Genomic DNA, 14,426 nt, shown 5'->3' on the forward strand with positions numbered 1-14,426 from the left:
TGCAAAGTCACATGATCTGTTGAAAAAGCTTGTACTTTTTGTTGTACGCGACCCTCTCTCTTGTAACCAGTTTTAACTACTCATACAGTTTCTTGCAAAATATGTTCTTGCCTTCAGTTTGCAAAAGAGCCAAGAGAACCCCATCATCCTGGCTTTATTCAATTTTGCATGTATTCAGCCACAGCACCAGCACCATGAGCAGGAAACCTAGGCATATAGAGTGCACATATACAATGTGAGGGAACAAGCTCAACTTCCCTCAGCACATCACACAAAAGTGACAGCCTGTTTTATTATGAATCAGAGAAATTCAAAGGTTTGTTGTTTTGTTGGGGTTTTTTTTATTGTTGTTTTTAAACACTTTTGTGATGAGATTCTAGAAAACACTCCCTTAATGGCATCAGACTGAAGGAAACTGAAGTCTTCGGGCCAAACTAGCTGAAGTGTTTCTGGAACAGATATACACAAAGGGAGATTGGTCCCAGAAGGGTCTTCTCCCCAGTTCAGGGCCAACTGCCATATAAGCCTGAGCTCGTTCCTCTCTTTCAAGCAAAGAAAAAAGCTGAGTGCAGCTTTGGAAATACTTACCTCATACACTTGGCGAATTGCTCCCTTATTTTATGGGAAATGATCCAAGTAGAGAACAGATGAGGCAGCATGACCCCTTCAGTGCAGGGGAGGCTAAAGGGGTTTGAGTGAGTGAAAACAAAATGACTCACCAGTCAGTTGTGCTGCTGAGAATATTTATTGGAATCCCCTCATATGTTTGGCTCCTGCCCAGATGTATTTGTTACCTATGACAACCTAACTCCCTGCAAAGCCCAAAAAGGGCAAAAGACACTATAACCAGCACATTGAATTCAAAGAACCATCCCCATTACACCTCAGTAAGGGCACACTGGCATTTAGATAACAGAGTTCTAAGATTGATCTTACTGTATCACCTAAAGTTTCATTTTAATTGGTCTTTTCCAGGGGGAAGAGGGACACAGAGGGACTGTTTGAGAACTGTTTAGATTGCACAAGGAAACAACTAAGGAGAGTTCTGGGAATCCTCCCAAGGCCAGCCTACTGTCAGCCTCAAGGAGACGGTGAAGCAGCACAGCTTCCCAAACCGTCTCAGGGAGCATGAACTTGCTCCTAATAAGCTAAGACTTGAAAGTAGGTTGCAAGATAAGCAGAGCATACAAAGAACTAGATTGCTTTTGGTCACGCAGCATATGCCTGGGCAGGCTTTGACAGCTGCTCAGGACTGTTGAACTGCTCACCAATGTATGGTTGAAATCCAGAGCAGGGCCAGTGTCTGGTTAGATGTTTCCACGCCCTGTGCCCAGAAGCTGGCATAGTTTTGCAGACAGTGTTACTGAAGAGCAGTCCTTTTGCTGAACACTTACATTGTTTATCAGGTAGACACCTCGACCCCTGGAAGAGGCCACGGGCTTCACTATCCATGGGCCTCTGTCCTTAGAATAGGTATCTGGTTAAAAGAAAACAGCACAAGTCTGAAAGATCTTCCATTTTGCTTATTTACAGAGGAGCAAGAATCAAGAATGTTGCCCACAGTAAAAGCTTTAGAGAACTCCATGAGGAGATTAAAGTCTACTTTTTTGATGTCCTATTTTACCTCTTGGGACTCACTGCAATTATTACGGCCCCTCCTGAAGCCCCTCCTGCTGCTCCGGTAGATTAATTTCTCTGCACTATGCCTCCTTTTGACACTTCTGTCTTCAGTACTCCCAGATATTAGTCAGGGATATTGTGGAGTTGATCATCAACAACAATGTGCACAAAAAAAACATCAATTCTGAAGCCTTAAGCCCACATCAGCTTCTTGGGGACTTACGCAGGCATGGAGTACACAGCAGAGTAGAAATTACATAAAGAAATCATGTGGGCCTTTTCCACTGTCTTTCCAGCTTCCTCTAATTTTGCTGCCTCAACCACTGGCATGATCAACAGGCTGGGATATTAGAAGTAATTCCCTTCCCCCTACCCAGTTATTTTGCTTCAGGTTGGGCATCATCAGCCATTCACTTACTGCAGAAGTCCTGGTACTCTGTTGGCAGGATAAAGGTCTGAGGTAAGATATGGAATGTCTTGAATCCATGGGCCAGCTGCATACGACTGACGTTCTTGTATAGTCTGTCCTTCCGTGTGAGTTCATATGACCTGAAGTCCCAAAACAAGATGCTGTATCTATTTTTTCCCCACGTAAAAAAACCACATTACAGCAACCCTTCATCCTAGTTACTAAAGCATCTCTAGCCCTGTCAGATGTCTAAACCCTAACCTGCAACTACTCTTCAGTTTTACTGTCTCTGTCCTATGGCCATATTAATATCCATCCTCATCTGTAGCACCTCCTGCAATTCCCAAGACAGACTGAAGCACAGCAAACTGTTATAATGTTGTTTATAAACTTTAGCAGATGACATATGACTATGTCTGTAACTAAGAACTCAAAGCCCCAAATACTTTACTTATACCACCAAATAAGAAAAAAAAAAATTAAAAATCCAGTATCTGGGCTACAGACAGGCACTTCAAGTCACAAACTATCTCCCCAAAGACCCTTTAGAATGAAGACAGCATGTGGCACAGGCCCAGTGTGTTGAGACTTCATAGAATCATGTATATTCTATTTTTTTTAGAGCTATATATATTCAGATTTTTGAAAACCATCACAAAGATGTTCAGCAAAACATGATATCAAGGCCTTACCTAGGGAAATGATTGACTTTCTGAATATCTGTAAGGGAACGCAACAAGTAGGGCTTCAAGTGTGATCCTGTCCACATGAGATTATAATTGCTGCTATTAGGGTGCACCTAGAACGCAACATAAAAACACCACACACATAAAAACATAGAACTAATGAAAAGCACCACCACTTGTCCTACAGACCTTATGTCTATGAGACCAAAGCAATTCTAGTTTAAGACAACCTCCTCTATCCATCTCTAATATTAGGGCAACTCTAGCCAGACTCCTGTCGTAAGCTACTGTACAGTACTGCTGGGAAATAACCATGTCATACTTTTCTAAAGAAACTTGTGGTTTTGTTCTTTTTATAAACTGTTTAAACCCAACTTGTAAAGCATTTTAGATTTCTTCAGGAAACTTGTAAGACCAATTCCTGAACTTGGTGTTATTCACAAGAAAATCCACCATACACACACCTCTCTGAAACTGTCATTGGCTGCATATAGGACATTCCTTAGAGCAAGACAAGTACTAGAAGAGAAACATGAAACACTACTTCAATGCTTCTGTGAGCTTGAAAAGGCTGAGAGATTAAATCATTTAGATCTTCAAGGGTGTGAGATGACGCTTTAAAAACGAGAAGAGAAAAAACACATGACCCAACTTCAGCATCCCTTTTTCCCCAATTTTGCAGCCTTAGGGCTAAAGGGTACTCCTCAGAGAGCAAAACCATGACATATTTCCTGTCTGACTGGCAGAGTATGGAAAAAAAAAAAACCCTCAAGGGGGTCCACAGCAACTTCCTGGTTCTAACCCTGCAGAGTGGAAAAAACAAAAAAACCAAAACAAAACAAAAACCACACCACAAACCACAAAACAAAATACAAAAAAAAACCAAAAACATAATCATCATCATCATCACCACCTCCCAGCCCAGCACATAATCAGATCAGAAGTTCATTGCACTCACCTCATGGAATCCATGGGCAGTCAGAATGCTTCGAACCAGACGGCTGTCTGTTCGCACAATCTTATAGGACAAGTGGTAGCGCTCTGTTAAGAAGGGAAGAGACACGATATTAGAGTCTTCACCTAGAAGAATAAACCAAAGTTTCCTATGCTACCAAAGAAGAGAGAAAAGCACCACAGGACTCAGCACAGTACAGCTGCACTTAATCCACAGTGGAGCATCCACACGCTAGCAACATGTAACAGGCAATGGGTGGTAGGAAGTGCCTGTCCATCTCTTGGGGCATTAACTCCAACGGTAGCACTGAACTGACTTACATCAATCCTTACGTATAATATTGCTGCATCACTAAACCCTATCATATCAAAATAAAACTTAGGACATGCTAACAAATGCCCAGATTTTATTTTTTTTTTTAAACAGCTCTTTATATAGACTGCTTTATAACACTCCAAACATGATTTCAGGTCTTTCTTCTCTATTCAATATCAGTACTCCTAGCTAAAAGTAATCATGCCATATGCCCCTCATTAACATGGCTACCTTATATGATCACTTAGATCTTGAAAGCCCAAAATAAACCACTGAATTTCTGTTTGCATCTCATCCACCTGTACTGATCTTCCAGTAAATGACTGCAAAAAATAGTAGGAAATAAAGTAAATAGGACAAAGGAAAAAAAAAAATGAAAAAAAAAAAGAGACAATCACTATCCAAGTAGAAAGTCATAAAAACAAAAGCAGTAAGCAGCACTAAAAGTATAAGATAAACAGAAAGCAAGTACCAAGACTAGAGGCCATTTGTCATACAAAAGGATGTGGCAATCCATAAAAGAGTTTAAAGATGTAGAGGCAGAAATTGCAATGCTAGCATACAGAATCACTTGGAAAAGGCACTTTACAAATTGGTTCAAACTAAGAATAGAAAGATGAAGATTAGATTAAACCTCAGGAAATATGTTCTACCAATAAAAATAAGACTAAAGAAAAGAGTAAGAGGTATCATAATCTGGGACCAGACAAAGCTCAAGGAAATTCAACAAGTTGCACTATTCAGCAGTAGACTTGTTAAACCACGAAAAGCCTCCACCTCCTGAGAAAATGCAGAAGAGGATATCCAGTTAGGATACAATTACTGTCAGCTTCTGCCATCATTCAAGTACGTTTTTAACTCACATGAAAAGGATCAGGAGTTTCCACACACAAATCACGTTCTCTACCCCTTACCCCAATAAGCCAGAAGCATTTCTGCTTGGATAGGATATTAGAAATGAGGGCACCAATTACCTAAGAAAGGGAGAAGCAAGAGAAGAAAGAAGTGTCAGCATCTTCACAAAAAGAAGCTGAGTAGATTTTAGCTTTTCTCCAACTCAGCATATCCAGAATGAGCTCCCAGCCACACGCACCTGCAAGTACTCTCGCAATCCATAGTGACTGTTTATAACAACTCTGCCTCTTATTTAGAGGCTTTCCCTTATTCGACACTAGACAGGTTTGGTCTCCCAACTCAAGCACTGCCAGAGCAGCAATCATTTTGCTTATGGCCTTACTCACAGCTGTGAGGCTGTAGACACAGAGATTTGTTACTACAGCTTGCTACTGTTCTTACCGCTGTGGGGTTGGCTGCTTTATTTCCCAGTGAAACCCTGTCAAAACTCACGGCAATGATTGATTTTAAGTTCTTAGCTACAGAGCAATGAATTTATATTCTGGTCATAAGTTCCAGCATGATCTCCAAGTTGAATTTGCAAGCAGACAGTTCCAACTCAAAACACATCAGGACCCAATGGAGGGACAAATACAGACACTTGTCACAACCCAAAGATGCGATAAACATTCACCAACTGATCAAGCGTTGCTAAACATCTCAGTACTCAGACACAAGAGAAGATTGCAATTTCCTTCCTACCATGTCCTCTTCCCCACCACAAAGAGAAGGGAACATCCAGGTAAGAGACTTCCACCTCATGCCTTCAGGCCAAAAGCTTGCACATAGTTGCACCCACCTCCAATTAGGCGGAGGTAGCTGTCGTTGGTCAGAATGGCTTCAGCATGAAACACCAAGACGGGGATCCGCCTGCAGCCACCACCAGTCCACTTGATACATGGATGATCCCTGAAATGGCAAGACAGTCAGTATAAGCAACTGCTGAGCCTCATACACACAGTAATTCTCCATACTTGTCCATGCTTGCCCACCTAGACAGGACACAGGCAAACACACTGTGGGAAAATAACAGAAGACTGGCCAGGAGGATTATAAACATACTCGAGTGACTTGCAGCTGGGGTGTAGAAAAATACATGTATCATTCTAATTGTTGTCTATCCTTGTGTGTTTGACAAGTGGAACATCTGTATTGAGATAACATAGGCCTGTGATAGACTTAGAGGCACCCTATCGAACATGCTCGAGACTCCTGTCCTGCTGCGGGAAAGATCAGAGAACAGTGGTAAACTACACCAGGCAAATCCCTGAAGAACAGGCACAAACAGCAGGTTCAGCGATCCTCTAGCAAGGATCGAGCTCCACAGTGCCTGCGTCTCTGCTTGTGTGCTGATGCCCCAGGGCTGTTTCAGGGATGCCCTGGTTGGTGAGGTAAGGAAAATAAATTTACTCTTTGCATTTCAGCCATGGTTTTGTGGTTGTTCCTGCTCCCTGCCTGTGCTGACTCACACACACAGGCTAGGCAGCCTTGGTACTCGGCCATAAAGGGAATCTTCCAGATCATCATCTTTTTGATTTGGTCTTGCCAGTCTAAGTCAGAGTTCTGCTTAATTTGTATTTATTTTACTGAGTGTAATTTGGGAGAAACCCCATGAATTTTCACAGCTACAGTTCTCTGTATTTATAGCCTGAAAATGGGATCTATAATTCAGGATAAACTGTAATTGCTGGTATCCACACAACTAGACCTTACAATGCATGTTCCAGTCTCCAATTTAAGAACTGCAAATCAGTGCATACTGCCTGGTTGTAATCATGGACTCCAAAGTGCACAAAAAGGCACTCATACAAAGTTTGAGAGACTAGAACAGGCTTGGCTCAACACAACAGATGAACTTGTGTGTTCCTCCTCTTTAATTTCTGCCAGATGCAGTGGAATGCAAGCCCAGAATTCAACAACGATGCCCCCAGCCAGCTACTCAAGCAACAGGTTCCGAGATGCAGTGATCAGTTCTGTCCAGAACAACAAAACTACATTGGGAACTATCATCTCCTCAGAGGAATTAAGGACACACACACACAAAAAAAATTAAGATCCGTTATAAAAAATCCTAAGATCACAGAAGGAAAACCTGCCAACCTCTCTAAGCAAATAAAACCCAGACTACTTATTACTCACTGTGCAAGGAAATGGAACCACAAAAAAGTTAACAGAAAACAGAGACTGAGGGGTTAGAGAGGCACATCTCTACACAAACGAGAAGAAATATGAAGACTGGCAGAGATACACAGAAGCATTTGTCTATAGAATGTCTATAGGCAAGATGATTGTCTGCCAAAGGTTTGGAGAAACTACAGAAGACAAACACCTCCTACACTTACAACACAGGAACAGAGATAAAAGGGCACTTTTCTGATGCTAGAACAAGCAAGTACTCTTAAGTGTAGCCTTGGTCCTCTTAACCAACTTATTACCATTATCACCCAGACAAATTAACTTCACAGCACTCCCATCTGCTTCCACCACCTCTAAAGATAAAAAAAAAAATTTAAAAAAAAGAAAATCAACTACTAGGGTGTAATTAGCTGGAAGGAACCCGAGAAGCTTCCAGAATTTATACTACAGGCCAGAGCCTTATATAAGTGGGAAATGAGCTGAGGCAACAGGAAGGGAGTTTATGTTAAGCCTGTCCTGAGGATTTGCAGTAAGGTTCAATCCTCCAGGTGACAGTCATTCATTCCTGGCATGACCCTTGGTCACTTGGTGCCAACACACTATTACAATTACATTCGAGGTGAAGGCAGTTCTGGACCTTTCCATCCATGGTGGTCTGGCAAGTCTGAGCCAACTACTTGGTATGAAGTAACATTCCTCTAAATGCCTTAAAGCCACTGCAGTTTGCAACTGGGCACTCAGTCACAATATGCACCCAAAATAAAACAGACAGGACATGTTAAAGTAAGTCCAGCTGAAACAGAAAACGGATTCCACTCTGGGAAAGAATAAGGGAGTAACTCCTTCACAAGCAAAGATAAAAGAAGTTACTAAAAAAAGATGGAACAAACATACACTAATAGGTAATAGAAACTCTAGAAGTTGAGTTCTTACAAGGCAGTTTTTAGAAAGGACATAAAACATTGCATATCAGTCTACTGTACAGTAGATTTCCATTCTCTGCAGCAAAGTAAAAACTAAAACAAAAAACCAAATGAACAAACAAAAAAGGACATTCATTTCCTTAATCATCATTAAGAAAGTTCCCACCTTAGGAACATGACAGGAAGAGATTAATGAAATTATGGACTTTAGAGTAGCCAATGAAGAGCTGCACCTCCAACTCTGATGAATATGGTAGTCTTTTAGGCTACAAATGTAGGCAGCCTGCCCACAGGCTTGAGGCCCAAACCAATCATCTTCCACTTTATAGGTAGGAGGAGGTAAGGAATGCAACTGTCTTTTCAGATTACTACAAATACTGCAGGAAGCACAGGGAGATAGAAAGAGTTAAGACAGTTTTTCCTACTTACTCCAGCCCAACATCTTCTTCCTCCTCCTCCTCTGAGGATGAGCCAGTTTCCTCCAGATCTCGAGCCATCCCAACTGGCATTTCCTCTGGGAGTTTTCATATAGCCCAAGTCTCAGCAGCCTCTGAGACTCCTTCCTGCAGATTCAAGGAATCTTGCAAGAGCAGTTACCTGCAATAAGGATTAAAAGCATGAACGCATAGCTGAGGACAGCAAGAGAGATGAAGTAACTCAACTCCCACCTCCTGTCAATACATATTTCTCACAGGACTATCAACAAGCTTGTTACAGACTGTAAATCACCTCCTAGCCAGGGCAGTGTAGGAAGAAGCATCACCTTCCAGCAGATTATTCCCCACCTGCCCGTGAGAGTCATTCAGGCGCTTACCGCTGAAGCGCGTCCCTGCCCTGCCCTGCCTCGCCTCCGGCCGCGGAACCGCACCAGGCTGGCCAGGCCCGGCCCAGCGGGAAACGCCTGCTTCTGCCCGGCGCCGAGAGTCCCCCGCCGCCCGGGGTCAGCCGGACACTGTAACACCTCCGCCAGCCCGGGAACAGCCCTCCGGCCCGGCGGCGAGCGGAGGGGCCGCTAGGGCCCGGCCTACCCCGCGGCGACCGGGCCCGGCGGCCTGCGGCAGCCCCAGGAAAGGCAAAAACGGCGGGGAGCGCCAGAGGGGCCGCGACTGCCGCCCCGGGGCCGCCAGCCAACCGCCCCCTCAGCCCTCTGCTCCCCATACCTGCTCCCGCATCGCCGGAGCGGGCAGAGGCGGGCGGACACAGCGGCCCGGCAGCCGCGGCCCCTCCCGCCGCTTCCCCGTTACTACAACAACCGACGGGCGATGGCCCCGCCCCGTCCCCAATGCGCAGGCGCCCTCCGCCCGCCCCAGTGCACAGGCGCAACGGTCCGGCCGCTCGCCCGGTCTTTTCTCCGCCCACCGCCGCCCCTCCCACCTCCTCCCGCATGGTGGGCGGGGCCAAGGGGGGCGGGACCGCCTCCCAGGCGGTGAGGGATTCGATTGGCGGTGGAGGCCCTCACGTCAGCGTGGCGTGTGGATGGAGCGGCACGCTCGCGGCCAATCGGAGTGTGGGAGCGGGAGGGGGCCGGGCGCGGGAGGGGCGCTAGTGAGAGGGCGCGACCGGTAACGGGCGACGCCGGGCGGTGCGCGCGGCCCGGTCCTTGCGGGCAGGTTTCGTGCCGGCCGGGAGGATGAGCCGGTTCCTGAACGTGCTGCGCAGCTGGCTGGTGATGGTGTCGGTCATCGCCGCCGGGAACACCCTGCAGAGCTTCCGCGACCACAGCTTCCTCTCAGAGAAGCTGTACACCGCCAGCCCCGGCCTCGGTAAGGGCCGCGCCGGCCGCCCCGAGGCCTGGAGGTGGCCTTCCAGCCGTTGGCCTTGGGGCCTCCTCGGGCCCGCGCCTCAGCGGCGGCTCTCGGGCCCAGGAGCCGCCCGCTGCCCCGGCGTGCACCTCCCCGGCGGGGATGGGGGGGTGGCAAGCGGGGCTGTGCGTGGTCTCCATGTGCTCCCCCCTTCTTTGCGCAGTGAACGGGCTCCAGGCTCGGACCTTTGGCGTCTGGACCCTGCTGTCATCAGTGATCCGCTGTCTCTGCGCCATCGACATCCGCAATAGGACGTATGTAAAGGAGCACCGGAGAAATCCTTCGGTTTGCTTGCTAGTCACAACCTGAGCTTAGAGGGCAGCGCGGAGGAGGTGGGGAGTCAAAAGCCGTTTCTGAGCTTTCTATAGGGTTGAAAGCATTCTCCCGAAAAAGCTTAAATAGCAGTGTGAGATTTGTGTGTTAACTGCTGCTCCCTCTCCCTTCTGCCTCTGTGGGGAGAGCCTGCGCATTTGTGTTCTGTTTCTTAGCTCAGGCAGAAATTCGTAGTTCTGAGAACTTCTCACGTCACAAATTTCTGAGCTTCAGGTTGGAAAGCATCTTCTGATGGCGTTGCTGCTCTGTTGACATTAAGCAATTGCTAATGCTGTGGTCCAACTGATCCTCGGTACTTCTTTGCCTGTGGCAGCTCAGCTAAAGACTGTGGCAGGTTGAGAGGCCCCTTGCAGTTGTCTTAACCTGCTGCCTTTTTCCATACACTCTTACCTGGGGCGGAGGACAAGGCCTGAGGTGCAGCCTGATGCTGTGGTGGGAGGCAGGCCGTTTCTCCCTGTGGTAACAGAAGTATTTCTGAGGGATTTCTAAGCAGGCTGACTGGCTCAGTGCTAGACAAAGCATCCATTGGAGGTTGCTAGAACTCACTCTTTTGTCACGACCTCCCCCAGCCCCGCAGCAGAAGTCACTGTTCACCTGGTAGCATGTCCTTGGATTGCCTAGGCTTATCTGTGGTAGGGAGGCACAGGGACTCAATTATCTGTTTTTAAGGGGTGGTGGCAGTGCTAATTACCATGAAGCCAGTTTTTTCTTAGAAGGAATTTTTTCTTGCATCTCTTGGACCTGCTCACTTTCCACAGCTGTGGCCTCTAGAGGGTAGCAGAGCACAGGTGGGAAGATGTGTCAGGTGATGTAGCCTGGAATCAGCTAAGTCCTGTCGCCCTAGCTCTTGGCTCATCGAGTTCTCACCCTCTTTTTGTGTGTGTACATGCTTCTCACTTCACTGGTGCCTTACCCCTGCTCTCCCCTCTTCACCTGCCTTCAGGCCAGATAATGCCCGTGACTTTCAATGCGTCATTGAACACTGCCCCATCCTCTCAGCTGTTGCCCAGGGAGCTTTTGCATGTCACTAGGCAAGGGACCAAGTGTCCTCTGTGCTGCCAGAGTGAGGACAGACAGGGCAGCATGCAGCTTTGCCTCTTCTATTCAGCCATGCTTGTGCCCATACTATGGCCTATATGATAACCTGCTTCTTTCTGCTCTCCAACAGCCTCTATTACATCACGCTCTTCACCTTCTTTTTGGCCCTTGTTCACTTCCTCTCCGAGGTCTTCATTTACCACACTGCAGCCTTGACAATTGGAGTTATGGCACCCCTCATGGTAGCAAGTAAGTAGAGCTCTGCATCCTCCCCCCACAAACTCTCCTTGGAGGTATGACCCCCCAGAAAAACTCTCCATGGGGCTATGAGCTAAGGGCAGGGAGAGGACGGTGGGAGGGAATGTCTCATCTCCTGTTCAGCATTTGCTACACAACTCATCCTGTATCTCCATCACAGGTTTCTCCATCTTGGGAATGTTGATTGGGCTGCAGTACCTAGAGGTAGAAGCACTGTCGCAAAACAAGAAGAAAAACTGAAGCTGAGCCCTGTGTAGGTCAGTGGTGTCTCCTATCTTCACTGCCAAACTTCCACGAAAGCTCAGCTGAACTTCTCCAGGACGCTAGTCCTACTGGTGGATCAATGTTGGACTCAGAATCATTCTTCACTACCAAGTGTTTTTTCTTGTCCAGGCAACATTTCAACTGACTGATGTCCAAGACCAAGTCCCAGAGGAGTTTGTGTCAAAGCTTGCAGGGGGCAGTTGGTGATTGCCTCCCTGGAGCATAGCAGGCAATGTCCCAGGTGTGCCCACTGCACTAAGGACTTCTCTCCCAGTGTACCTGTGGGGAGGAGGTGTAGAGCTACCCAGGATCCACTAAACACTTTGGACCAGAAACACAGAACATGTGCTGCCTCTGGCACTGCTGTGTAACTTGCATGCATGTGTTCCTCAGGGGCCATTTCTAATAAATGACAGAAAACTGCATGGTGCTATGTCTGTCTTTCTGCTACACAGCAGCAGGTAGAGGATGTACAACCTCAGAGCAAACAGCAGGTTCTACTGTATGTTGCAGGGTAAATCATCTCTCTTTACAGCAAAGCCACCTTTCCCTGACTCCTTCCCACAAAGTTCCGGGTCTGCTCACATCACACACACACGCACACACGCACAAAGAGTTGTTTCAGTTCTTGCTTCCACAGCATACTGGTGACAGCAAGCTGCATGCATCTGTGAGCAAGGAATGAGCTACTTTGCTGTGAGCTATAACTACAGAAGATGGAGAAAACAGGAACAGGTTGCTTAGACCTAGATGAAATAATGCCCAAAGCAGATGGGCAGTGCACAGAAGGCATGAAGCAACCAGCAGAATCTCCTAGCTGGGAAGACGGTATATGTGCAGAAGAAAGGGAGGAAAAACACAGAAGGGAAAAAAAGAGCACAACAGTAGCACTGGGCAGAAAGATGATTTTTCCATTCTGCAAAACATTTCAGGCTGTTAAAAGAGCCAGATGTAGACTGTTTCAACCATTTAATATGAACGTGTCAGGTTTCATTTTACACTTCAAATGTTTTTATTTTATACAAAAACTTATATTGAAGATGAGGATCTAAAATGGCTTTTCAATCCCAAACTATTAAAGATAGGACTTCAGTTTTTTAATGTGTCAAAATACTGTATAATTTCACCCAAAAAATGTTTTGTCAAAAATGGTATGTTAGAGAGGGCTATTTTTATCCATTCCACCTGGTTGTGTTTTTTATCCCCCCCCCCCCCCCAAATGATACATGCATAACTGCATGATCTAAGGAGTATAAGGACACTTGATGTCTCCACCAGTGGAGGGATGCTAGAAAGGAAGGAGAAGGGATGTAAGGATCTACATGTGCATTTAGAAGATAAGCAGCAGCATACAGAGGGGCAATGTCTATAAGACACAAATGCTATTAAGAAGGATTCTTCTCCTGTTCTCTATTATAAACTGGGAAGCTTCCACACTGGAGCAAATCTGGATTCCCATCATAGTCAAACCCCTCTCTGTGGCTGTGAAGAACAACACAGCCTTGGCCGGTTATCTTAATATAACACTTTACAAAAAAAAAAAATTTGTAGTGTTGAAACATGCAAAAGGCACTTTATAATCATTAAGGAGGAAGACACAGTCCTCAGCCCAAGGAGCTTGTGGTTTGACTCCTGTTGCTAGTGTAGTGATGAGCTGGGCTTAGCCTGTAGCTTCAACATAAGCTGCAGAACTAGTCCTTGCCTGCAGGTAGAAGGAGGCATACTGGTATCTCTCATTTACTCCTAGTATATAGGAACATGAGGGCAACCTCAGTGAATTTTGAGCAGAGGTTTATCCACAGACTGAGTGCTTCATCTGGGACAGCCACATAATAAAACCAGAGCTGGCAGCGACAGATGCACTGCTTTGCATTTGCTGGTGATATGCTGGGGGCCCTACCATCACCTGTCCAACACAGAGCATCACAGGCTGAGGGCCACCTGAAAGCTCTTCCAGGGCTGCTCACAGAGTAAGTGTGGTCCAGCTTCTGCATTTCATGTCACACCTTGTCTGTAAGAGAAGACACAGCCACATGCAGGGTGCCACCCTCATGTGCTCAGGGCTAGCCTGGAACTATGGCTTTTCTCAGCACGTGTGCTTTTTCTTTTCCAAGCATACATGGTGGGATGGGGGGGAAGAAGTGGGTTTTCCCAACTTTTCCTCCCAAGCAGCACAGTCTCCAAAACAGCAAGATGCAGAGGTACAACTGAAGACAGCAACTCCTTGTTTTCCTGTTTCACACTCTCCACAAGTAGTTCACTGGGCTCCTGTCCTGAGGCTGCCCCCCCTGCCATGGTGTGCATGTTACAGGAGGACGATGTAGGTAGCAAAGATGGGAATGAGGGGGGCTGCATCTCCCAGCTCTGCCAGCCCTCCATTTCACAGCTTTGATTCCGCAACTATGGGATCGGTGCAGGCTTCTGGCATTGCTTTCTGCAAGTCAGACAGAGAAAAACAATATGGTTAGGTTCCTGGGTGGCTAGACCCACGCTTCAGAGAGACCAGCTGGCCAGAGGCTGGCTAATTCGCAGCTCCCTGCTAGTATGCAGAAATGCCCAAAGAAGAATCACCATCCTCAGAGTGCACTTGGTTCTCTCCTCCTTCTCCAGACCCTTCTACTGCCCAGACAAGGGGCACCAGGGCAGAGTAAGGGTCCCACTTCCCTTAAGCTACTTGCTGTAGTCCTCAGACCACAGTTACTTCACAGAAGCTGTACAGACCCAGGTATCAGCCCCACAGCCAGGTCACTGAAGACATTTCACTGTGACACAAGATCAGCCTCAAAGCAGTGA

General features: G+C 46.6%; 3 protein-coding genes across 7 annotated transcripts in view; 1 reads left to right on the forward strand and 2 right to left on the reverse strand.

Annotated features, from left to right (window-relative positions):
- The window catches only part of TTLL5 (tubulin tyrosine ligase like 5), a 136,524-nt gene extending 127,313 nt beyond the window's left edge, over nt 1-9,211 (reverse strand). For 3 of the 4 annotated variants that reach the window (XM_075030138.1, XM_075030137.1, XM_075030136.1), the window contains exons 1-7: nt 9,099-9,211; nt 8,368-8,535; nt 5,679-5,788; nt 3,674-3,756; nt 2,722-2,828; nt 2,039-2,169; nt 1,395-1,477 (exon numbers count right to left, since the gene is read on the reverse strand). In XM_075030138.1, the coding sequence (XP_074886239.1) occupies nt 1,395-1,477; nt 2,039-2,169; nt 2,722-2,828; nt 3,674-3,756; nt 5,679-5,788; nt 8,368-8,447 (594 nt within the window). In that variant the 5' untranslated portion in view covers nt 8,448-8,535; nt 9,099-9,211. Of the gene's footprint in view, nt 1-1,394; nt 1,478-2,038; nt 2,170-2,721; nt 2,829-3,673; nt 3,757-5,678; nt 5,789-8,367; nt 8,536-9,098 lie in introns of those variants that run through there. The other variant, XM_075030139.1, reaches the window with a different exon arrangement.
- A 260-nt stretch (nt 9,212-9,471) lies between these two features.
- On the forward strand, nt 9,472-12,052 carry ERG28 (ergosterol biosynthesis 28 homolog). 2 transcript variants are annotated; one of them, XM_075031088.1, is made up of 5 exons: nt 9,472-9,701; nt 9,904-9,994; nt 11,242-11,360; nt 11,530-11,626; nt 11,763-12,052. In XM_075031088.1, exons 1-4 carry the CDS (start codon nt 9,569-9,571, stop codon nt 11,607-11,609), a joined length of 423 nt encoding a protein of 140 aa, XP_074887189.1. In that variant the 5' UTR covers nt 9,472-9,568; the 3' UTR covers nt 11,610-11,626; nt 11,763-12,052. The 2 variants fall into 2 exon arrangements, with proteins under 2 accessions (XP_074887189.1, XP_074887188.1); XM_075031087.1 differs by having other exon boundaries at nt 11,530-12,052.
- Nucleotides 12,053-13,894: 1,842 nt separating this feature from the next.
- FLVCR2 (FLVCR choline and putative heme transporter 2) overlaps nt 13,895-14,426 on the reverse strand; it is a 41,143-nt gene continuing 40,611 nt past the window's right edge. The window contains exon 11 of the mRNA XM_075030141.1: nt 13,895-14,067. Within this exon, the coding sequence (XP_074886242.1) occupies nt 14,034-14,067 (34 nt within the window). The 3' untranslated portion in view covers nt 13,895-14,033. The remainder of the gene's footprint in view (nt 14,068-14,426) is intronic.

The sequence above is a fragment of the Buteo buteo genome, chromosome 6 (assembly GCF_964188355.1).
Source record: "Buteo buteo chromosome 6, bButBut1.hap1.1, whole genome shotgun sequence".
Classification (NCBI taxonomy): Eukaryota; Metazoa; Chordata; class Aves; order Accipitriformes; family Accipitridae; genus Buteo; species Buteo buteo.

Bases quoted from the DNA above. Each gene is read 5' to 3' on its own strand.
- ERG28 (XM_075031087.1), top strand. From the start codon at position 9,569: ATGAGCCGGTTCCTGAACGTGCTGCGCAGCTGGCTGGTGATGGTGTCG. The intron at 9,702-9,903 runs GTAAGGGCCGCG...TTCTTTGCGCAG, and splicing joins CACCGCCAGCCCCGGCCTCG to TGAACGGGCTCCAGGCTCGG. The intron at 11,361-11,529 runs GTAAGTAGAGCT...TCTCCATCACAG, and splicing joins GGCACCCCTCATGGTAGCAA to GTTTCTCCATCTTGGGAATG.